The sequence below is a fragment of the Hesperophylax consimilis genome, chromosome 1 (assembly GCF_061612785.1).
Source record: "Hesperophylax consimilis isolate HC1 chromosome 1, BYU_Hcon_1.0, whole genome shotgun sequence".
Classification (NCBI taxonomy): domain Eukaryota; kingdom Metazoa; phylum Arthropoda; class Insecta; order Trichoptera; family Limnephilidae; genus Hesperophylax; species Hesperophylax consimilis.
Genome location: NC_142836.1, coordinates 3,053,036 through 3,079,053, shown reverse-complemented (window position 1 = coordinate 3,079,053; position 26,018 = coordinate 3,053,036). Strand labels below are relative to the sequence as shown.

The 26,018-nt window shown below is 34.6% G+C and overlaps 1 protein-coding gene across 1 annotated transcript in view; it reads left to right on the top strand.

The window, feature by feature from the left end:
• LOC149426138 (MOXD1 homolog 1-like) overlaps nucleotides 1-26,018 on the top strand; it is a 151,473-nt gene that overhangs the window by 107,854 nt on the left and 17,601 nt on the right. Inside the window, exons 3-5 of the mRNA XM_089638719.1 lie at nucleotides 13,993-14,136; nucleotides 19,957-20,151; nucleotides 25,229-25,499. Of these exons, the coding sequence (XP_089494845.1) occupies nucleotides 13,993-14,136; nucleotides 19,957-20,151; nucleotides 25,229-25,499 (610 nt within the window). The remainder of the gene's footprint in view (nucleotides 1-13,992; nucleotides 14,137-19,956; nucleotides 20,152-25,228; nucleotides 25,500-26,018) is intronic.

Below are 26,018 nucleotides of genomic sequence, written 5' to 3'. Positions count from 1 at the left end.
GTTCACACAATCACTTCCAAATGACACTTAAATTCAAAACACATACTAGTTCTAGATTTCTATAAACCGGAGTTACAGATAACATTTTAATTAATCCACTATATTCATTACAACCATCAGATAATATCCGCTGTCGCAGTTTGAAAACTTTAACGGTTGTTTTTGAAAATAACAGAGGGCGCCACTTCTGCTTACAACAGTCCTAAACTGTACAGTCATTATGATAGATATATATAAATAAAAATTACGCAAGCCGTAATTTGAATATGGATCACGTAAGACACATTTACATAGATTACGTAGTACAAAAATTCCTTGCTCTAAAAGTAGAAAATTTTAAAACCTGTGCAAAAACACATTTTTATTAATTTAAAATTATTTATCTCAGCGTCATTCTTCTGGCACTAATAGAACATTATTTATTTATTAGAATTATTTTATCAGTGGCGTTTCTTTGCTTTCCGCCGACCTTTATTTATATCAAATTTATTGCAGAAAACTTCGCGGAATATTAAATCCTCTCCGCCTTAATGCTGCCTGAGATTACGAGATAATGGACGATGGAAATAACCAAATAACCTGTTGACGTACTTGCTTGAAAATTTTACTTCCTTAACAAAGCTTTAACGCTTAAAATAAACACGTAAATATTTATAAACCCCGGACAGGAAACAGACTTGGATCGATGTTGAGAAATATTCTCTATGTTAGCGCGTGAACGCTTCTTGGTACCCAGTTTTAGAATTAGGATATTTTATACTAGTAGTTCTGTTAGTAGACCTCGCGTCCAAGAAAAGTATACACTTCTAATTTTCTCTTTGAATCAATACCACAATTTCCTCCGGAAGCGTTAAAGCTTTGGAAGTAGCTACTTTAATTCCTACCTACATAATTATGAACCATATATTTTATAACATTTTTATATTTTCAATTTGTCCAAAGAAACGTTAATATTCAGGCAATGTTGAAAAAATGCAAATAATTAAGAACGGGTTGTTTCGGGGAATTTGAACAATTCTTCATATTTCAAAGTTAATTTTCAAGTTCTGTAAAAGATTTTTTCAAGTTCTGTTATTATTTCAGTTCTGTCAAGCAACTAGCTTATATTGATATAATAACGGAACTAGGATAGGACTTTAACAGAACCCGAAATTGAACGTTGAAAGTTGATTTACAAGTTCTATGGAGGTTTGCGTTTACGTTTCTGCACCCTCAGTGCCCTGATGGACTCTGCGGGGCTGTCCAAATGTTGGTTCAGGGAAAAAATTGAATCATAATAAATACTGGGTCCAAACATTTTTCTGGGTTATGAATATTTTCTCGAGCGACCAAATGTTTTACTTTGTGGCTTTGCCCGCAATGTTTCAAGTTTGCCCAAACATTTGATTCAACGTTTGTGATAATATTTTCGCTGTAGACCCGCCTTTATGCATTATTCGAAAATAAATTTAAATATTATTCGAAAAGTTCTTTGGAAATTTATGATGCTCAAAATACACATATTGTTCTGGGTCAAAAGACAACTTTTGACTGCGAGATTATCTACGCTTAAACAAGGCACTTCAAATGTCACTAATCCTTACTGCTTACTACAAAGCAAAGCCATTTTATTAGAAAATTTAAAAATAATTGATTTTCTTATTAAAGAACAGCTTATCAGTTCAGAAAACTACCTCCATCAATTCCAATCGACGGATAAGACAAGAGATTGAAAGAGTTCAAAAGTGTGTTTGTCTTGACCGCAGTAGTAAACTTCTGAAGAAAAATGCAGTGGCGATACTGGTAAGAAGAACAGATTCGTGCATAGAACAAACTAAGACAAACAAAACTATGCTTTTTGCATATACCTATGTGCAGAGTGAGGCAGAAGTAACGACCCGGTTTTGAGGAGGTATAAAAAACTAATTAACTTAGAGACTTAAAACTTTATTATATGAGTACAGTGCTCGGCACGTTTCGGAAATTTTCCGCCCTCAGTAAAAAAAATCATGCCTCTGAATTTTAACATGAAGAAATATATACTGATTGTAGTGCCATATAGCCAATTAATTTACCTATATTTTTCCGTTTACTTCATATTTTTAGAATTTACAAAAAAAAATTGAAAAATCACAAACTTTATGAACACGTGAATTCTGCGTATTGTTCTTTTAAAATTAATAATAATAATAATAATAATTGGATAATTTGTAGAGCGCCGTTTTTGTGAAAAATCACCTGTCGCCGTATTGCCGTACTTAACACTTTTTTGGGTCGACATTGAATATTTTCTATTTCTGCATATTTTCATAGCCTACTTGATAATCACAATTACAAATATATATTACGAGACTCAATTTTTAATCGTAAACAGCTATTCTAAAAGTTTTGTAAATGGAATTTGTGTTAACTTGGGTTCGCGAACTGTTAAAATTTAATTCACTAAATAAGGATATTAAATACTTTTAACACAAAGAACTGGTATTGCTTTAGAAAGATACGTTCTCTGTTTACTATGATCAATAAGACTAATTTCGAATCTTGCTTTTTATAATTCGACAAAACGTTTTATACAGACAGCCATTTACGCGGCATTTGTCAATGTAAAAGACTCGTGGCAGAGAATTTTCATTTTGATTAGAAAAATATAGAATAAAAATCACTTTCTGTGAGTTTAAAATACGTTAAATAGATAGGTAATTCAATTACAAACACGCTGGTATTTATATATGTGATATATATTGAATAAAACAAACATTTGCATCATTTTGATAACCCGGCGTTCGTAAACAAACTTCAATTCAGAAAGACTAAATAATCTATGATTTCTAGAATAGTTTACTTTAGGCTTTAAATGGCGGAATTTAGACATCTAGTGGAGGAAATCATTATATCAGCTTTCTACCTATGAAAACATACGCGGGAATGTTTGAAAATTTCAAATAAATGGCTTACAAAAGGTAAAGAAAAATGACATATTTTACCGTGCGATCACTCAAGACGTTTCGCAAAAAATGGCTTACAAAAGGTAAAGAAAAATGATATATTTTACCGTGCGATCACTCAAGACGTTTTGCAAAACTTGGCATAATATGCTGAAAATCACTGGAGTGGTTATTCATTAATGTAGAATTGTAGACCCATCTAAAATAGGTTTCAGTGAAATCTGCTGGTCACACGAAATCAGGTGGATCAATAATGCTACTGACAGAAAAAGGGGAGGTGAGTCCAAATGGAAGTCTTCGTCCAGCAATGGAACTAAAGAGACTGACGATAATAATGATAAGAAATAACTACAATCAAGTTTTTAAGTCTTTTCACTAAAATGAAAATCGACCACTCTACTAGACCCGCTCGACATTTTGACCTTTCAGAGTTCTTTGACTTGTGAAGAGATTGTCTTTGGAATGTTTACCTGGCTGAATCATTAATAATTTATATCATGTCTGGCTTCGTGTGAACATTTTGATATAATTATCTAAACCCGAGGTGCACCTCGTTCTAAAAACACAATTGTAATGACCGCCGGCCTAACTAACCAACAATGGGCAATCGCAACACGCCAACGCTGAAATTCCCAACATTATTCTGGCACAAATTCACAGCCAAATCATTAGCGTCTTTCATACACCTGACACTCGTCTCATCTAGTGGTGCACTGATTACTATTCGATATACCTTAATAACCGTTTTGTAAGGAATTGTAATTATTTATTTTTAGGGGTATTATGCCGTGTACCTTACTTTAAGGTGCTTTCTTCTTTAGCCAACGTTTCGGACAGCTTTACGGTGTCATGACAGATGTGTAATCGATGTGGTAAATTTTGTACTCTAATTCTTTAAGAACTGGTATTACAATATAATTTAAAATGGTTTTCTGCGTTTGATTTTGGTGTAGCCGTCAATTACAGGATACAAGAAACTATTTAGCTTTTCCCGTCGCCTTTTTTAATGATAATGAAACTTTTATGAATTTCAATTGCCTCCGTACATAGGTAAGCTGTATGCGTTTTGGGTTTTCTCGGGACTTCAAGAACAAATCCAAGTAATAGCCTGTTTTAATTAAATGCTCGGAAATTACCGATTTGTCAGGATGGACAAGTTTACATGCTCGAAGGTGTTTTATTGATATCCTTTTGGAGATCGTCCGTTTTGTCTGGCCTACATAAACCTTGTCACATCCGGAACAGCTGAGTTTATAATCTCCATCGGTCTCAAGAGGAAATTTGGTTTTCGCAGGCCTCCGTAAGTCTTGTATTTTTTTCATGGTTCCGAAGACAGCTTTTATGATTATTTCTCAGTATCTTGGCAATTCTGTTCACCACATTATGAACATAAGACAAAAAAGCACAGCCTTTTGGATCGTGTCCAATTCTTTCTTCGTTTGTGGTAGATTTGGCTCTTATTATTAGCCTTATCTGTCTTGCGGAGTAATCATTCCCCTCTAATGCATCGGTTAGCTTTATAAGTTGTGAGGAACTTTAACGTTTTCATCATATGTAAGACTCTGCTACTCGGGTCACGCAGTGCATTCATCTATCACTAAAGAACACATCCTTAAACTTTTTATATGTTGTCCTATTTTCTTATGGGCAGACAAATAATACCTATTAACAGATTTACAAAAGAGAACAACAAGCCTTCTCTCTCCTATCTGCCTTTAAGTTTACCGCAGATACTCAATTCAATTCAATAATTCAATAAAACAGATAACCGCCAAGCAGTTAACTCTCTCAAGGTTTACCAATTTAAAAAAAAAATTATTTTACTTTTAGTTCTAATTAAATGTGTTTTTTTGGTATCGTTTAAAGTGGTAAATGATAAATATTGTTAACAAGAAACAAACATCATAAGCGATTTTAAAAACTTCTGCTGGAATGGCCTTCGAAATTTTAATAATTTAAATAAAATAAACAACTTTGTAAACACCCCTTTTTTTGCACTATGTTTTAAATCCATGTTTTTTTTCGTCAGACTAAACTTTTAACAAATATTCATTTAATTTAAATGAAAATGACACCACAAAGTGAATTTACAATTGTTGAAGAAGTTTTAATCATTTTATTGCAAAAAATGATAATTTGTATCTAAAATCAAAATCTGAAAATCTTGCATTTGCCTTCAAAACAGAAGTTATTTGCGTTGCGTTTAAAACAGCGAATCTATTCGAAATTGAATGTCACGCGGGAATATTTTGATGACCTGATATTATTGCGTCTAACCCCAACCCAAGTGTCAAAATTTTTCTACGATGTTACGTTACAAAATGTTAGGTGTCAACTATTATTATTATTTTAATAAAGGAAACTGTCAAAAAAAAGATATATATAACAAGTGAATTTAGTTCACGGCGCAGATAGATTCAGCTTGTTATTTTATTCATTGTTCATTAAAAACCGTCCAATGACAATGGAGAAAATATTATTTAATTTTAAATTGCAATTGAATTTTAGAAAATATTTGTATTCAAGTAAGAATTTAGCTCACCGTTTTTAATGTGATTATCTCTAAAATGGGAGAAATCTTTGACGTTCGTGAAATAATACAGCATTGTTAATATTGGTGGAAATTTTTATTCTCAAATGCATTCGTCTTCTTGAAGAACAATTGAAGATTCCACGCAGAATCGAATAATAGATACCTACACTGTCGTAACCACAAACTCCCGAGCCCCGGGGCAAGCTTACGCACCACTAACGTCAGAACTAATCGATTATATACTTTTTTTTAGAAAAAGAAGCAAACACTTGCTTTTAGGTCACTTTATTGATAAATTTTACTATCTACCGGTTTCAGTACCTCCGTACCACCATCAGGACAGTTATATAAAATTATGTTATTAAATACAGAAGTATGTACACATAAATTATTTAAAAAAGAGACAGTATACTAGAGTGGGACATTGCGTCAGTTATAGGGGAGAGGTGGGAAAGGGGAACTTGGGATAAGTGAAGTAATGGGGAACATACTAAGAATTTAATTTTTGAATTTACTGATTTTTCCAAAGCTTCTAAATTGTTTAGTCTTAAACCTATTCCATTTTTATGTATGACTTTGATACCTGTATCACGGTCAAAGGTATGGTCTTCATTAATTAAAAGTTCCGCGAACTCTGAAAAACCTGAACTAGTTAAGCATCTTAAGTGTTATTTTGTTCTAGTTTCTATATTACGTGATGTTTATCCAATATAAAAGGCTGGACTTCATTACAACTAATTTTATAAAAGTCCGAGTAGCTTAAAATATCCTCTTTGTCTTTAGCGTTCATTAAAATTTTTCCTAAGTTTTTATTAGTATAAAATGCTGGTTTAATTTCTGATGGAAATTTATTATATAACTAGTCAAATGCCTCACAGAATTATTACAGCATGTTGAATGACGTTGATCCCGATTCATTGTCATTATTCCACAAATTGAGAAAAGGCCCCTTTTGAGAGTTAGTCCTCTGGTGGAAATCCCTGCTGCCCGTGTGATGGCTACGCTAATGAAAAGAAATCAGCTTGATCTGACCTACATCCGAATATGGTTTGAGATAGATTTGCAGTAGATTAGCCTTTTTGTCAGTGCAGTTGCATTGTCCCGCAGAAATGCTGGTCCGATTCCCACATTGATTAATTACTCTCTCTCTCCCTCAGGAGAAATACTCTGATGAGAGAAATCCATTAGCATTCGAGAAATTTCCAAGTTTTTTTGGAAAAGTCAAGACGATGGTAACACAGTGAAATATTAATAACTAAGAACTAGAAATAAGGGAGAGGTAATACAAAGAATGACAAAATACAATGTACCTCTAGGAATTGACGGCCTCCATGGTTGAGTGATCACAGGTATCAGGATCATTGAGGGGTCAGCGGGTTGCTTCCACGACTCGTTCTTGAGTTCAATAGCTCGGCTGTGGAACGATTTGCCGGCCTCTGTGTTTCCTCCCTCCTACAACATGGATCTCTTCAAGACTTATGTTCACTCCTTCATCTCCTCAAAAATACCCTCCATACAGCATCTTTAAAGATGACATAGGCCCTGAGGGAAATAATTTTCTTCAGGGCTTCCCGTGTGCCGTTAATGTAATAAAATATATGTTTTGAAACAATCACTCGCACACAGACCCACAACCGAAATAAGTACAATGATAAATAAGTAGTTCCTGTATTACACAGGTGTATTATAATCTGAACACATTTTTTATTCTTCAAAAAGGGGATCACGTCGATCTAGTAGCTTCACATTAAGTTATATGTAGCCGTATAACCAATTTACCCGTTTTTATTGACAACCCGTGACAAATTCAGGGGCCTAATGAAATATATCCAGAGTTCGTGAAACGATTCTTTTAGAGAGAAGGGTGAGGGTGTAACGTGATCCAACAAGGAACGAGCCATTTTGCATAAGCCAATATCATCAATCTGCAAACAGGATGTGGGAAACCTTTCGGGGTACTTCCGCTCCATTGTGAGCCCTGGGACGTCTTCATATACATGGTGTCCAGAAACTAGTGGTATACGGAGAAAAATGAGTATTGCTAATTTACTAAGAATCTTTTCAAATTTTTCATAATCCGGTTAAAAGCGGGATTATAGGTCCTTAACAAATGAATTGAAAGGTTTCCTGATAACATTTTAGTAAACCACGAATTATTGTCACGTGTTCATAAAAGCCCTAATATTTTCGCATTTCGTCGTGATATATATAAGGCAAATGCAGGCACATAAACACGTGTTCTGATATATTATAAATTTACTAAAAAATTGTCAGGAAACGGCATGCAATCCCTTTTGTAACCGGATTACCAATAATTTGAAGAGATTATTAATAAACTAGCTGACTTGTTCCCGTCGTTGCTGGGAATTATCCTTAGCAGATAGACATATAACAAATTAGATTTTCTGTAGGCCTTTTTAAGATGTACAATTCGGTAGTACATTATTTTGATGTGTCTCATAAGGCTTAGCCAGCGTTAGCAATATAAACGCCCGAATCGTTTTTTTTCGATTTTTCTGTTCTTTCTATAAATATAATATGCATGTATTAAATACAAAAACCTTTCTGGTGAAATTTCCTAAATGAAAGTGAAAACTAAAAATACGTTATATAGTTTAGAAGAACTAAGCGCACAAACAGACAAACGCGGATAGCGACTTTATTTCATACTATTTAGAGATAAGATATGCAAGACTAATTTTTCTACGTGTACAAACGGGAATCTACGTCACATAGATAACCCAAAAACACTTTTTTTTATTAATTTCAACATTTTTTTTCTTTTTACTTTACAGTTAATAACTATTAGAGACAAAGATATTAGAAGAACGAGATGTGCTATGAGCAGTTCATACTGTGTGGAATTGTTTTGCCCAGTGTCGCCGGTTTTGTTCACCAATACTACTGCACACCTTCGCTTACGCTAAGGTATCCGCACTAACACATAGAACAGATTTCTGTGCGTACACGTCCCGATAGTATTCAAAGTACCCTAATTAGGTAGTACTCCGCCTACGGTCCGGCGGCCAACATAGCATATCTCGTTCTTCTAATATCTTTGATTAGAGATAAGTTTACACATCGACGCATTTTATAAACAATTAATAAAAATTTCAACTTTTCTATTTTCTTGAAAACGAAACATCAAATAAAAAGTAATAGCATATAATCGACGCCAAATGTGTGGAAGTTTCACATTGTACTATAAGTTTCCAAACACCATGTATAGTGTTCTGTTATTTTTTCAAGGTAAAATCTTGTTAACTACCATAGAATAAAGAATAACAGAGTGCCTTGTGGGCGTGTTTTGTAATCGAAGTATTTGCCTAACCGAGGCTTAAATTTTCAATACAAAATATGAAAATCTACAATGTCAGGCGTTTGTAAGTGAGACAAAGCGCTGTGCTGTTGGGCTAAATGGAACATTTGTTGCATTCAAATTTGTAAGGAAGGCATTTTTAGTATTATTTTTTATTCTATGTTAACTAGGCTGTTAAAACTGATCCGTCGCTACGTATGACATTATTTTTAATTATTTTTTTGTGATTATGGCAACCCTTTTAGGTATGTTGGCAAACTGGGTGGAGAGGGGAGGGGGATGGTAAAGGGTGGAGGAAGGTTGGAAAGTTCCTATATATTTAGATCTCGTCATTAAACACTTCGAATGCCTTTTCTATTGTATTATTTCTTTACGTGTATATAATTGCTAGTTCCAATTAGTAACTCCCGGTGTTTTGCTATGAAGTTCGATTCGTTAAAGCCCAGCTACACTACTCGCGAAGTTGATCGAAGTTGACCTAATACGATAGTGTGGGCACGAACTTCGCTTCGCTTCGGGCATCTTCGCTTCGCTTGGCCCGACTTCCGATTGTTGTCGGTAAATGCGCCCGAGTCAAAGGACTCGAAGTTCGAACACGAAGTGTCTGGCCACACTACTCGGTTCACTTCAGTTCGCTTCGAGACGTCGTGTTTGGTGGTTGTGCGTGCGCAGAGTCATAGTGACTATACGTAATAAAATATGGCTTCTACACTGTGGTCACAGGACCTAATTTTTTTGTTCCTAGAAACACTCCAATCCGAGGCGGTTATTTGGGACCCAATTGAAAGGGACCATAAAGATAACTAACTAACCATCACGCCGTTTCCCCGCAGGGGTAGGCAGAGAGGACGGACCGCCAAACAACTCGGTCTTGGCACACACTCCTTGCCTCATTCACATTCATACATCGTCTCATACATACTCTTCTATTATTCTGACTCTTGACATGGCCCGACTCGAGTATCTGATTCAATTGATCGTGCCATGTCTTTCTCGGGCGTCCCCGACTTCTGCTACCATTCAAATTTGCATCATATATCCTCCTTTTTTTATATTTTTTTTATAGTGAATACCTCACAAGAGTCCCAACTGCTCCCGTCTGGAGCCAGTGAGACTATGGCATCCCCAATTGGGGGATGTTGTGAGGCTGAAGGTAAGTGGGGAAGGGAAAAAGGAAGGTGGGGAAGTACCTGGCTATTCAGATCTAGTCACTAAACACGGCTAAAGCCATTTGGAGCAACGTTTCAATTCTGAATGGTGGTCTTACACCAGGGCGATACTGGTAGTATCTTCCACTCTGGAACGTGCCGCAAATATACTATATATTATTTTAATTAATTAATTGTGAAATAACACAAATTAATCAAATAAAATTTATTTGCGCACGCCGGGTTCGAACCCGCGACCTTCGGAATGGTAGTCCAATGCGTTACCACTGGACTATGCCGGCCGTCACACTCCTATCTTCGCTCATTCGCTCTACATGCCCAAACCATCTAAGCGTCCCTTTCTTAATCTTACTCATTACGCTTACATCAGCCTTGCACTCTTTGCGGATCTCCACATTCCTCACACGATCAAACATGGTTTTACCACACATACGCCCTTGAGGTGATTTTTCACAAAAACGGCGCTTTACAAATTATCCAATTATTATTATTATTATTATTATACGCCTCAGGGATCTCATATCAACAGCATTTAATCTAATTTCATCCTTTATTTGCCACTTGAACGTCCATGTTGCCTAGTGCACGGACTCCGAGAGACTGAGCTACTCGCGAAGTTGCACGAGTGTGTGGGCACGCACTTCGGACTTCGGCTAACTTCGTCGAGGACTTCGTCGAAGCGCCGAAGCGAGTAGTGTAGCGGCCGCTTTAAGTGTAATTTATTCATTAACTAACAGAAGTCCCCGGCGGCGAGCGGGCTCTACGCGAGTTTTACGAAAGCAGATGTAAGTAATGGCAGTAATTTTAAAAATGTGTAAAATATCATCAAAATTCTGCCTTAAGGGTGGGAAAACGGGATGGGGTTGTTTTTGGAATTCTCATGCAGACAATAACCTTTATTTTGTTTTGAAGGTTAAGTGTGAAAAATTTCACAAACCCACTTACAGACATTCTTATTTTTAGGTATATATAGATTAAATTTGAAAATAGTCGATACTTAACTATGTAGGTACGGTACAATACGTTATTTATTTACTGCGAATTGATTAATTCTGTTTTTTAACCTGTACATAATATCAAAACAAGAAAGTTGGAAAGATAGAGTCACCACGTGAAGAATCGTTTAAAATTATTCAATCCTTGCGATATTTTGTGTTTCTTAAATCGATAGAATTTTCCATAAAGCTGTTTACCTTTTCACTGAAATCAAATATAATAACGTGTCAGTCATAACTTTGGACACGTGTCAGTGTGGATAATTCCCACGTGACATATGTCAGCCTAAATTTACTCGTTGACACTAGCCAAGTTACTCACATTAGCAAGTACGAGTAGAAATAGATAACTTCTGATCACACGTACAAAACATACCAAACAGCGCTTACATTATAATTAATAATATAATTATGATAAAGGAATAACAAATGTAATTTATAATGTCAACTGTGAAAATAGAGAAGGGAGTAACCTCCACAGAGAATATCTGTATAATTTTGTTTAATTAATTCTCTAAAATAAACATGAATGCACAATATTTTCTCTTGTGTAGAACCAAAATTATTCCTAAAACGTACCTAATAATAATAAAATTGAAACCATTTTAAACCTTTTCCATTTATTTTATATTTTGACCGTTACCAGTTTTAGCTTATTATAGCTATCTTCAGACTGGAACAATTATTCCTTAACCCTTTCAGAACCGCACTTTTATTTCCACACGTGGACCGTATTTAAATCTTGATACACCTTAAAAAATTTGTTAAAAATTTTCGGTTTAATTTTTTTTGTTGGTAGGTACCTACCTATATTTTTGGCTTTGTTTGGTATTTTTTTCTGCATAGGTATCATCTTATATTCAATGTGTAATTTACAACATCATAAACTGATGTTTCTCCATAATTTGGATTCAGCGTACATACAAGTACTTTTGCAAACACAAGAATGTATTTTTAATCGAAAATGAATTAGAAAAAAAAACAATATACGTACATATACATTAATAATTTATATTTTTAACTAACGTATACTTGTTTACATTTTTTTTATTTGCGTTGTAAACCGTCTTTATACATTCATATTGTAGTGTTAGGATTTTTTATATCATAACATCTTTCAAGATTTAATGCCAAAAAAAAATCATAACAATATAATACAAGCACTTATGATAAAATGCAACTACAGATACAAAAAGTGCTTTTTTGAAAAATTTAAGAAAACTCTTAACAATCGTTAAATCAATAATAAAAATGAAAGAAAGTGATTTTATTCAATTCAAACTGTTTTTAAGCTATTTTCATTCAATTTAAGCTGTTGTTATTCAATTCAAGCTATTTTTATTCAATTCAAGCTGTTGTTATTCAATTGTGATACTATTCTGTTATTCAAACTTATTTTACTCAATTCAAACTGAAAGCAAAACAGGAAAAAAGAAGGAAAGGTGATGAAAAAAAAAATCAATGAAATAGTAAGTTTTCTGACATGTTTACGGAGGTTCGATGATTAAACAAATCGATGTTTGTGCATAATCTATTGAACTTACTACAGCTTCTTCTTACGAATTCAATATCCATCATCTCAGAAATTAAATAAAAGTCTGTCTACCAAAATAATAATGTTATTCATTCAATTTTAAATAACAAAAAAAAAATTATAATATTTTTGGCTTACTCCCTTCTACTTTTTCACAGTCGATGTAATTAATAATACAACGTGAAATATTTAATACATGAGAAAGTTGTTAGTTACATTGTAAAGTCGGGTCATTATCAAACTTTCAAATCGACCCCTATTTTAAATGTACATATTAAATCAAACTGAAATCTGAACAAATAACCTCTAGATGTGTGATCTTTCTATTTTTATCAATTTGGGAGGTAACCATTTATTGGATAACCAACACTTCTGCCAGAGGTCACCCCAAGTGTTTCGCTACTAATGTAAAAAATAAGCATTTTTTCTCCTAGAACTGGGACAGGCCAATGAAATCGGTTATCTTTTCAAAAAATTGACCTTACTTCGGGCACACAGACACGCCTACAACACAATTCTATCTGTCAATATCTTCGGTGGATTAAAAGCTTGGTCACGTAAGTAACTTTATTATGTTACTCATGAATAAGTCATCAGAAATGAAAAAAACTTTATCTCTGTTAATTCAAAATAGTTAATGATTTTGCGTAATTAGAAAATTATTTTGTTACAATTGTTTCGTCTCATTTAGACATTTAAGTAATTAGTTTTAGTGTTGGTTGATATAAATGTTCTCCTGATAATGAATTATAATTTTTTCATTGTGTCCTAACCCACAAACAAATAATATACTGACCATCTAAACAAAATAATTTATTTCCCTTGCCCATTATAACGAGTAACGTGGTTTACAGGATGTTAAGGGACCTACTTGACTTACTATTTGAAATTTGTGTTTTTATTTTTTTTAAAGTCCTCCGTTTGGAGTCACCCAGAATCACTGGTTATAGTAAGTTAAGTACCTCCCTGAATAATAATAACATGGCATTTATATAGCGCAGTTTAGTGTCATTTCACTCCAAGTGCGCTTAACTGTACCAAATTTAAAAATGATAATTCAGTATTAGTGATTCTTAAAATTATTCCTAACACCCTGTATATTATTTACCCTTTTGAGCATAAACGCACTCAACTAATATAATATATCATTGAAGAAGATAATATCAATGAATCCAAACGAAACATGAAACAGAACATTCATTAGAAACTTTTGTTCATTTAAAAAAGTAGTTAGCCAAAAGATTTGGAAAAAATTAGTAGCAAGATAATATTATAAATTCTGAATTTGAAATATTAGATCGACAAATTTGTTTATAAATAAATAGGTTTAATAATAGTCTGAGAAAAGAGATCCTGGGTTCGATTGCTAGTTGTGACCGTTATATTTTTATTTTTCTGTGTCATGTAATGTTTTATGTTTCGTTTAGATATATTAGTATTATCTCGGGTATAACCTTCAAAGTAAGTTAAACATAAAAAGTCGTTCCTAACTAATAAAATATTTTCCTTGTATTACAGGATTGCCACCTGGTTGGAGGAGTTCCCATGGCCGACTATTCCCAAGACTACGAGCTGGTCTTTGGACTAAGGAACCACACCCATCTGGTCATCGAGTTTAAGAGACCTCTGGACACCTGCGACCCTGATGATACTATCATTGGTGTGAGTACAAAACTATTTATTTCTTCACCTGTTATATTATATCCTTTTAATTTGCGACGAAATTTTGACAACCACGTAAAAAAGAAGTACGACAGTACCTGCCAAAGATACTCGCCGATAGTCAATGGATCACTATAGATGAGTTTAGTGTTGGGCATAGACCTTCCGTTTTTTTCATCGCCTTTTCCTATCATGTAAATCTTCTTTGTCCGCCTTGTCTTTGGTCTTGGGTTCAGTGTTAGGCATTGGCCTTCCGTTTGATTCTCTAACGTTACATGTCAAGTAATCTTCTGTATCCGCCTTGTCTTTGGTCTTGGGTTCAGTGTTAGGCATTGGCCTTCCGTTTGATTCTCTAACGTTACATGTCAAGTAATCTTCTGTATCCGCCTTGTCTTTGGTCTTGGGTTCAATGTTAGGCATAGTTAGGCCTTCCATTTGGTTGTCTACCTTTTCAACTCACGCAATCTTCTTTATCCACCTTGTCTTTGGTCTTGGGTTCAGTGTTTGGCATAGGCCTTCCGTTTGATTCTTCACCTTTTCCTGTCAAGCAATACTCTTCTGCATCCGCCTTGTCTTTGGTCTTGGGCTCAGTGTTGAGCATACGACTTCGGTTTGATTCTACCTTTTCCTGTCAAGCAATCTTATTTATTCGCCTTGTCTTTGGTCTTGGGTTCAATTTTAGGCATAGACCTTCCCTTTGAATCACCACCTTTTTCTGTCAAGTTTTTTATCCGCCTTTTCTTTGGTCTAACTTACTACAATTATATAAATCTATAGACTAACCCACGAACAAGATGTAATTATTGTCATTACTGATAAAAATAGTATATCATATTATAGCTTTCTAAATCCTTTATGCTCCACGACACCAAATACGGGTCCAAAATTAAATAGGTAATTGAAAGGTATGCTTCAATCGGTTTCATTTAGTTATTTAAGCCAAATTGTCAAAAAATGTTCACGTCAACAAATTTCAAATCGTACCAAAACAAACCACTCGTTTCGGGTATGCTATTCTGTGCATTATGCTTATAAGCATTTAAGTCGTATTTTGTGCTTTTGATGCTCTTGCCAAATACGTGTTCGGCCTAGCCAGAACTAATATCAAACCACGCGAATATCAAACTGTTTCCAGCTTTTTGGATACTGAATAGAATATAGAATAAAAACTACTCTGTTGCTGATGTCTGTGTGATTACGCGTCATTTGAGCATTAATAATATAGGTATTATATTACATATTTCGATCCGCGTGCGTCCAACTAACCAAAAAAACGGAACGGAAACATTAGGTCTACCTCCTAAAGATCTATTTTCTGATTTCAAAGTGATGGAGGTACCTTAGCAATACCTTCGTTTGTAATAATTTTGTTGTAGTTTAAATGTGATGACCTATAAGTGAATAACATAACCCAGTTATACCTTACCAAAATTACAATATATTTAGGATAGCAGACGAAGGACGTCAGGAAACCAAAATATCTCAAGTTCCTAGTATCTATTCGTAAACAAATGAATTCATTGATCAATCAATTGTGACATTTTAATAAGCACTGTACAAAGCCAACTAGGTGTAATGACAGTAAACATTACACCCTTTGCAGCTGAGGTGAGTAGACAAGATTGGACGCCAGAAATATCTGACCTGGCACACATTTCTAATTTCATCCGTAATCATACATCTATCGTAAAATTTCATATCTTATGCCGACTCTAGATATAACTCGACTCATGTATTTAATCCCTTTGATCACGCCATGTATACCTGAGAACCTGACTAATTTTAGGTCAACTTTTGTCTCATAAACAAAAATATGATTTTCGCATATAGCAAACACTTTGTGGATGTATATAATTATAATAATTAGATTAAAATAACTTATTTTTATTGCAAGAAATGTTCAAACGAGGGTTGTTGAATACTTTGGTGCCTAAACAGTGTAGGTTTTTCAGAATAAAATAAAGTCGCTATCCGCGTCTGTCTGTTTGTGCGCTTAGTTATCCTAAACTACGCAACGGATTTTGATATTAATTAGATTAATAATTTTTTTCCGGGAGATTTAAATATATAATTCGTGCATATTATATTTTTAGAAATTAGAGATAATTCGATGTTTTGTAAGAAAGTCGTAAAAAATATTTTCAGGGGCTTATATAGCTAACGCTGGCTAAAGCTGCTGCCACACGCAAAGCTCACATCAAAAGTTAATGTACAGCGCATCATCTTTTCTACCGACACACGACGCTATCAAATATTTCTTCCTATGGTAGGAGAGGGGGTCAGTTGAATTCGAGAGCGGCCGAGGAACATAATTTCATCTGTCAAAGTGACAACTTTACTTACTGACAGCTTGAGCACGTTTTCGAAATGGATGATACTTGTCGCCTATTGCTGGATCTGTTGGACAGCTCATCCTCAGATGATGATGCCGCCAACTATATAATTATAAATGCTATTTATAAACTTTTTAGATTTTAAACAATCTGCGCGTAAATAGCGCATTTTCACATAACCTGACATAACCTCTCCGTCGAATCAGGAAATTCGCAGTTCGCACGCCGATCGACGAAAGCGACATATAATAAATTATTGTAAAATAAGCTCACGTCGATTTCCAAAAATGTCGAAGGCAAAGGCGGCAAGGACCAACACCAGGGCAGGGAACGAGAAGAGAGCACGAGAGCTGACGAGAGCAAACCAGATTACCCAGGAAAACAATTGAAAACAATCAACAAACGAACAAACTAGAAGCTTCTCTATGTAGGTATCGGGCCGTCCAACTTTATCAAAAAACCGAATGATATTACCAAATAAACATACTGAGTTAAAAATATGATTAATTTTGAAAGGGCGAAAATTTGTTTACTTCAAATTCAAATATTGATTATATTTATATTTTAAATATATGTTAAGTATGTTTGCCAAATAAAGTTTTTTTTATGTTTCTAAATTTACTAGCACACATGACGATATGAGCTAACATAATAAATAAGAAATGCATTATTAGGCTGCTTATGTCATGGCTGTCAGAGGGAACACGGAACTTAGTTGGTAGCTCTGCAATTAAAATGACCCCCTCTCCTTTTTACGGCGGAGAGGGGGACGCATAACTTTTCAAATATCGCGTCGGGAGCGGTTACGTAAAATAAATTCGGTTAGCGAAGTTCAGAACCACACTTATAGCGCGTTATCTTTTTACGTGTGTCGGGTCTGTATGGGATTGTATGGCGAGCGCTATTGTGCTTTATATTATCTGTTGATGTGAGCTTTGCGTGTGGCTGCACCATAAACCTTACGAGATACATCAAAATAATGTACTACGGAATTGTATATCTTAAAAAGACCTCATATCATATTATGATGTGATATAAAACAGTTTGTGTTTTAATTTTAATTCAAACTGCGACCTGTCAAAAAATTTGATTTTTGCGCTATATATTGTATTGTGGAGACTTGGAAATTTACAGACCACGTCTGAATTATTTATTGCCTAAACCAGGGGCGTATACCTTTTGGGATATCAGGGCCACTCGGGCTTACAATCATTTGTAACGGCATCACGTAAATTCAAATTCGTAATCTCTTATTGTACATAGCTAATAACATATTCTGGTTGTGCTTTTACTATTTCCACATAAAAATTTATTCAAAAGAAAATGATAAAAACATTCGCTGAGTAAAATAAATTAAACCTAAGGTAAATAAAAAAAACACAGCTTTACTAGAAATTTTCTCGTTCTGGAAAGTGGCGAAAATCTACTTTATATTTAATTTCTATACCTATTTCAAAAATTCGATTTATTTTTTATATCATTATTTACCCCTCCAAGAATTAAACCCATGGGTCCAGATTCATTCCAGGTCCACGAAGGTCGTCAAAAACCAGATCTCAAAATTCTGTACCAAAACCGAAATCAGAACTAGATACATACGAACAATATTTATACTTACCTCGTAATAAACAAAATAATGTGTTACACCAGCGGGCCACATTGACAGGTGATAAGGGCAACGGGTTGAACACGTATGACTTCAAACAATGGTATTAAATTTCGAAACAAATTTCCTATCTTTACGATCGGAATTTCCGTTGTAAAAATTTACGATCCGGACAGTATTCATTTCACTACATACGCCGAGACTCTAACGGCTGTATTATATACCTACTTGTTAAGGTTTTTCACTTTTATTCCACATTCTACCTACAATCTATAATATTACGCACGAAGATTTTGAATTCTTCGTAATCCCTTATGAAGATTTTGAATTCTACATAATCCCCTATGCACATTTTGAAATCTACATAATCCCTTATGAAGATTTTAAATTCTTCATAATCCCTTAAGAAGATTTTGAATTCTACATAGTGAAGATTTTAAATTCTACATAATCGCTTATGAAGATTTTGAATTCTACGTAATCCCGAAGATCTTCAATTCTACAATCTATTACATAACTTATGAAGTTTTTACTTTCTGCTGTGTAAATAGGTTACGAAGTTATCATATTCCGTAGCGTGGTATGTCATGTGCATTAATTAATAGAGGGATGAACCCCCGAGACCTGGGTGGGAACCCGAAGCTCTGGACCGCTCGACCAACTAACTATTGAACCAATGAATTTTACAATATTGGACGATGGACTACCCAATTATTTATTAAAGCTATTTCTGCATGGAATGTTGCACGTTCAATGAATTCAAATATGCTTTGAATTTTAATGTCATTTTCACAATTGGAACTGATTGTGTGAAGAATAATTCAGAGAAGCGATAAATTAAGTCAAATATCTACCTCCAATGAAATATTTTGACAGAAAAACTAAGAAAAACCCCATTTATCAAATTTTTTATTAAAATATCCCATTTAAATAAAATATTATAATGCTTCAATGAAAAATCACGGAATATTATTCTAATTTTAAAAAGTCAATTAAAATTATTTTCTGCTAAAATATTAGATATACAGGGTGTATCGGCACGTACCCGACAAACTTTAACCAGCTATTCCTTAGCACATTTGGAGTAAAAAATCTTATGTGCACTTTGCTGTCCGGTAACGTTTTTTTTTAATAAAAAATTTATTATTCATATTTTCACCACATGTCACCATTGTTTTATCCTTTGTCAAAGTTTGAAAACCCATCTGGCAAATATTTTATTCGAATTCCGTTGAATAATGCACGTGTATACCTATATTGGCGCACTTTTACTATCACAACTAAATGGCACGGCACCATTCGTCTCATTTTTAACTATTATTATTTAGTGTGTGCGAAAGAGCGAAGACGCTTTTTGACATACTTGCTTATAACAGCTGTTGAACACGAAACGCAATGCCAATGACAGTGATGTAGTGTGGAAATTTAATTTTTTTTTGTTTTTAATTGAAAAAAAAATTCTACCGGACAGCAAAGTGCCCATAACATTTTTTACTCCAAATGTGCTAAGGAATAGCTGGTTAAAGTTTGTCGGGTTAGTGCCGATACACCCTGTATATTACACCGGTTGGTACCTACTATACTGCTTGTCTAAATTATCCTTCACGAAACCTGTCAAGTATTTTAACAAAAGAAATACACATTTCACAGAATTATTAATTTATGAAAAAAAACTATAATTTCTGATACCTACCTACCTACTTTATCTCTTGTTTGAACAATCAGCTCCTATTTTTAAAATGACATTTATTTTCAAAACAAATTTGAGTTCATTGAACGTATTTATGAATAAATAATATTTCACGCAAATACAACTAAAATCTTTTGATTATAAATTTTACATGACATGTTATATAATGTTGACCATTTTTTTGTCCCCAGTCCGACCCGATAGATGTGCAGTGGTCCCTGGGCGGGGGCGACCCTCGCGGCAGCGGCTGGGGCGGCTGGCTCGGGCTACGCCCCTTGCAGCTACTGGGGCCTCGCCCGCCGCCGCCGCCACCGCCCCCCACCCCCGGCGCCCCCCGCCTCAAGGGCGCCGAGGAGTACCTGAGATGGGATGTTACTATGAAAGATGTAAGCTTACACTCTACTTTTTTATATTTAGTATTGAGTTTCACCACCTGTAGATAAATTAATTTCATAATATAATGTTTTTTGATATTACGAACAAAACAACAAAAAATAATGTCATGATTAGGCCTAATATGTAAATAACAAAATTTGTCTGTATCACATGTACAATACGTCTATTAAACTGTCATATTTTGCCTTTGTTATAAGTAAACTTGAGTACAATTCTCCCGTGTAACCACATTACAATATTCATGTACACGCTATTGAAAGAATACAAAATAAATTCTTACGTTTTCTAAGTTTCTAATTTTCGTTCGTTTTCTAATTTTCTTTTAAATGAGTACTCCAGCAATTTTATTGAACTACAACACTTTTTTATATTAAATGAATATGCTTACATTGTCTGACAGAAGGATTTTTACTGACTTTGTATTTCTATATAAAATTCTAAATTATGCATTTGATAGTTCAGAATTGCTTGCATTGATAGGCTTTTGGATTCCACTACGTAATACTAGAAGTAGGGATTTATTTCAGTGCAGAAATTCTTGTACTAACTACCATATGTATTCCTCACTGCCCAGAATACTTATGGAGGAAAATAATTATACCGAGTCACTGCAAATAATTAATTTATAAAAAGATTGTTACTGAGACAGTTTAGTTATGTATAATAAATATGTACTGTATTAATACATTTTTTTTACTATTCATTTGTAAAAGCCCCAAAAAAGGTGGGTAAAATAAAGTAATAAATAAATAAATATATTTTTCAATGCATAGATAGACATAGCATATTTTAGATATATAGATATGTATAAATAGATAGATAACTAACCAATTAACTAACGCAGGGGTAGGCAGAGAGGACGGACCGCCAAACAACTCGGTCTTAGCTCTTGGCGCACACTCCTAGCCTCATTGAAGTATAAAATCATTAAAGAACATAAATACATATTATTACAATCAATACCGGAAATTCCAATTATGGAAAACAATAATCAGTGTTAATCTTAAGTGACCTACAACTAGTATGGTACTGTTTATTATTTGCCTGTACAAAATATAAATGAATACGAATAATAACATATTATGTACATTCTAGCATCACCTTCATAAATAAAATGCATTGTACATATAGCTTTGTATTAGTGATCGACGAACTGGTGGATGCAATATGTTAGACATAAATTGATAATACAGGGTTTTCCAATAAGAGGTGTTATTTTGAATAGCCCGATATTTCGGTAAATGTTACTTTAAAGCTGTCATTTTTTGACATTTGACAAGTAGAAACTACGCCATTAACAAAAATGGAACGATACACACTTCAACAACGCATAAAATTTACTTGAGTGAATCAAATGCAATCATCTTGAGTGATGAGGCCCATTTCTACCTCGGTGGCTTCGTCAACAAGCAAAATTGTCGCATCTGGGGCTCGGAAAACCCAAAAGTTATTGTTGAAAAGCCTCTCTTTCCTCAACGTGTGACTGTTTGGTGTGGTTTATGGTCCGGCGGAGTCATTGGACCTTACTTTTTCGAAAATGAGGCTGGAGCAACAGTTACGGTGAATGGATTGCGCTATCGAGAGATGATTAACGATTTTTTATGGCCGGAATTGGATGATATTGATCTGGACAACGTTTACTTTCAACAAAAAGGCGCCACGTGCCACACAAGCAACGAAACCATTGATCTTTTACGATTGAATATCAAAATAACACCTCTTATTGGAAAACCCTGTAGTGTGACTAGTCTACAGTTAGTAATAACATAGATCATTGTAGAAATGTATTATATATTTTGCACAAAAACGGCTCTATACAAATCATCCAAATATTATTATTATTCTAGGAAAAGGTTGCAATGTTCCGATTACTCAGCTTTAAATATACATTTTTTTTCAGTACAAAGGATACATTTAAATTATGTAATACTCGAAAATGTTATTTGTACAACGTTTGGGATCCTTCCAATTTAAAAAGCAAAGATAGATTTGAAAAAATAGCATTCCTACTGGTAGCACTGAAGAGTTGAAGAGGTCCCAAAAGCCCCTAGGGTTAACGTCTATAAATGTCCCGATTCGAGAATAAATTCGGAAATAGACCAGCTTCTTTTTATTCATGTTCGTTCCATTACCATTTTAGGTTCTTTTATTTCTTGCTTAAAATAAATACCCAAAATATTTACCCATTTTCTTGGCGGGAGCATTCCTCCCACGGCTTTAAATGCATTGGATGTTTAGTAAAGGGTTTAAAATTATGCTAAAACTATAACACGAGTTGCCATGTGAAACTGTCTCTAATTATATTTTATTTAAGGCGACACAAGACTCTAATAACTGGGGTTTGCTCTAGGCTTACATTTTAATTAATTCCGACGAAGACCGATCCCCATAGATGTATTTTATTTATACTTAAAATTAATAAAAGCAGTACCTTATCATTAAAATATATTATATATAATTATTAAATATAATTTTATAAAATGTTTTTGAAGCATAAAATTAGCGGTAAGTACCAGCTATTTTTTTATAGACGATGAATTAGTAACTTCCCGAGGTATTTGTCTAGAAACATCTCAGGTAGTAATAATTTCGTCAGAAATACATAATTTAAATAAACCTTACGGAAATATCAGTGCTCTTGGCCTGCTAGGGCAAATTCGACCGTTGGTCCATTACGCGAGGCCGCACGCTGAATATATTTTTCACGCGACTTCATCACTTACGTTGTTAAGATTCCCACATACTTTTAAAGATTTGCTAAGGCAAATTCAACTGTAGGTCTGTCCAATACACCAGGACCGCGCGCCGCATATTTTTGTGAGTGGCTTCTTCACTTAAGGCGATGCACTACGTTGTGTAATATTTTAAATTGAGCCGCTATCAATAACAACCCTTACGTAGATGGCGATAAGGTTTAAATTCCCGCTTAACATCATCCACCTTTTTTGATTTATGCAAGAAAAAAACATGGCCAAAAAGTGCCTTTTATTTTATTTTGTGGATGTTCAGGCATAAATATTTATTTTTTTCCCGATCATTTTATAAATAACTTAATTTGCCACATTTCACAATAAAATCATTACCGAAAATGGGTTCGTAAGTAGGAGATTTTGAACTTTAAAGCGGCTTTCATAGGCCTTTACATTATTTTTTTCTGGGCGTATAAAAAGAATACTCGATTATTTCAAAGGCCAAGATGTATTCTACTCGCAGTATTTAATTAAAGCATCTGAAACATTTCTAGGCGACCAAATTTTCAAACCAAAAACACATGATTTTGCATTACTACGTATGGCATCGCCTTAACGGTGTTAAGATGTCAACTTTATTTAGGGAATTGTCCCGTCTTAATAAATCAAAACAAAAATTTGCTCCGGAATCATAAGATTTACAAGTACTTAAATACCTACCTACTTATAAACTACATTTCAAATAAGGAATTTTACAATTTGCCCAAAGAAATGACACTATTTCAATGACAAATATTTTTTCACACTTTCCACAGGGAGGTAGGTATGTACTAGATACCATAATATTAGAAAAATGCGAATGAGAAAGTCGAAAATTACACAATTAAAAAACATATCTATACTGAACCATTAAAGCGGCAACCATCTTGAACCGGAAACGGAATGTACAAACAAATTTACAGACAGGCGAAATGCAAAACGGTCGAGTAAAAACAAGACCAGTATAATAGGTAATAATAATAAATTTGTAGTAAACAGCGAAAACTCTGTCATTTCGATCACCAATAAGCTACAGGCTTTCATTTATATTTTTAGCCACAAAATACGGCATATTTTCCAGTCAAAATCTCGAGTCAGTCCAGTTCGAAATCTGTTTGCAAGTCTCCAAACTCCTGAACGGTTATTAAATGTACCCAGCTTTATCTGTCTAGATACTTGTAATCATCTATAATAATATAGTACTCTCGGAATCTATTCACTGCACAATTGTTATGAAGCAAAATGATGCATTCGTACTCTTTTGCTGCCCGGGAACAATTGAAAAATTGAAAACACCTGATAATAATTTCAGATATAGGTAATGATGGTTTTCTGAGATTTACACACGGTGAAAACTATACTGAAAAATTTATTAATTATCTCTTCAACTTATTCCTATTCCACTTAAAAACGGGACTGCAAGCCCTTAACGAATGAATTTATAATTTTCCTGTCAAACTTTTAGTAAAAAGAGAAGGTATTATCGCGATGTCGAAATCTTGTTCATAAAAAAATATATCATATTTTAAGAATGTTCTAGTTTAACAGTAAACGGCCTTCAATCCCGTTTTTAACCGGATTTTAATAAATCAGCAATGCAATTTTTTCAGACTTGTGCAAGATTTTTTTGCGTATTATCCTTAGATCATAGAAACAACAGGAGATATGACATGAAAGCATACCTAAGCGAAACGTACCAAATTGTGTGGATTGCGGCAGAGCTAATGAATTTATGCATTTGGTATGTAGGTAGAAACTTAGGCGGGGCGTTGCTGTGCGTAGGTGTGATCTGCAGTAGTGTGAGTGAACGATGTTGGCAACGGTGACCGGGTAACTCATCAAAATGACAATTCAAAACACCTGTAAAAACTCATATAAATTCATGAAAAGTGATGAAACCAAAACCAGGTTAAATAGGTTACTTAGGTCTAGGTAAGTAAGGTTTAATGGTTTTTTTTTCGACGACTTTATCTCACTTTTTAAAAGTGTGTTGAACTGTCGTTTAGTTTATCATGGAACTGGTCAGTGGCTGAGTTGGCATCAAGTTTAGGTCCCACCCGGGCGTAGTGTCTTCAATTCCTCGGCTGGCTAAGTCATCTAAGCTATCATAACACAAGCAACATTTTCGCTTACTGTGGTGGTAGTAGCAGATTTTCAAATATTGTCAGGTTTATCGTAACCCAGGAATGTTTGTCTTACTTCTGTGCGCGCGGTTTGTATGCTTTATGGCCCATCTCCATGATTTCTATCAAGGACTGGAGAAGGCTTAGCTCAAAGCTTCACCGATGCAGATTTAAATGAATATAAAATAATACTTAAAACTTTCCTTTTTTTCCAGGTGATTATTCCCGAGAACATGGCCACCATGTTCTGGTGCAAGGTGTTCCGCGCCCCTTCATTGCCCCGCAAGCACCACGTGGTGGGGTACAGCCCCTCCGCGGGCCCTGCTGCGCGCCATATGGTGCTGCACGAGTGCGCGGGCCCCCCGCCCGCAGAGCGCCCGGCCTGGGAGCGCTACGCCGAGGGGCCCGGGGCCTACGGGCCTGAGATGCCCGTCGAGTGGGACTCCTGCCTCACCCCGGTGGCCGCCTGGGCTATTGGATCCAAAGGTTAGTGTTATAGTGAAAATCGATAAAAATCACACACTTTTTGCTCTCCTAGTAGCCCAGTCAATGAAGGGAAAAAAGACCCAATGTCGGAACTAATTCCCCGGAAGCTGAATTTTTCACAGATGTTAGAAGACCTTTAGACATGTATTTTTACAAAAGTCCCCGACTTTCCCCCTTGTGCTTCCTTCCCCACCCCCTCTTGAATATATTTTTCAAAGCCTTTCGGAATACGCTAATATCTCCATAATGGTTTTATTAAATCAAATAATTTATTTTTTGTTTAGTTTCTGATAAGTTATTCTAAAAAATTGTATTCTTTCATTTTTGCGAGAAGAGCTATACAATCTCTACAATTTATTAGTAAAGGAAAAATATCAGTTTTTAAAATAGTATTTCAGAATATATTTGCACATAACTTTTTTCTGAGCCTGTAAACGACAAAAAAAAACAATAAAACTTGTAGACAATACTTTTAGCTATAAAATAATGTATATAATAATGGGTTTTAATTTATAATAA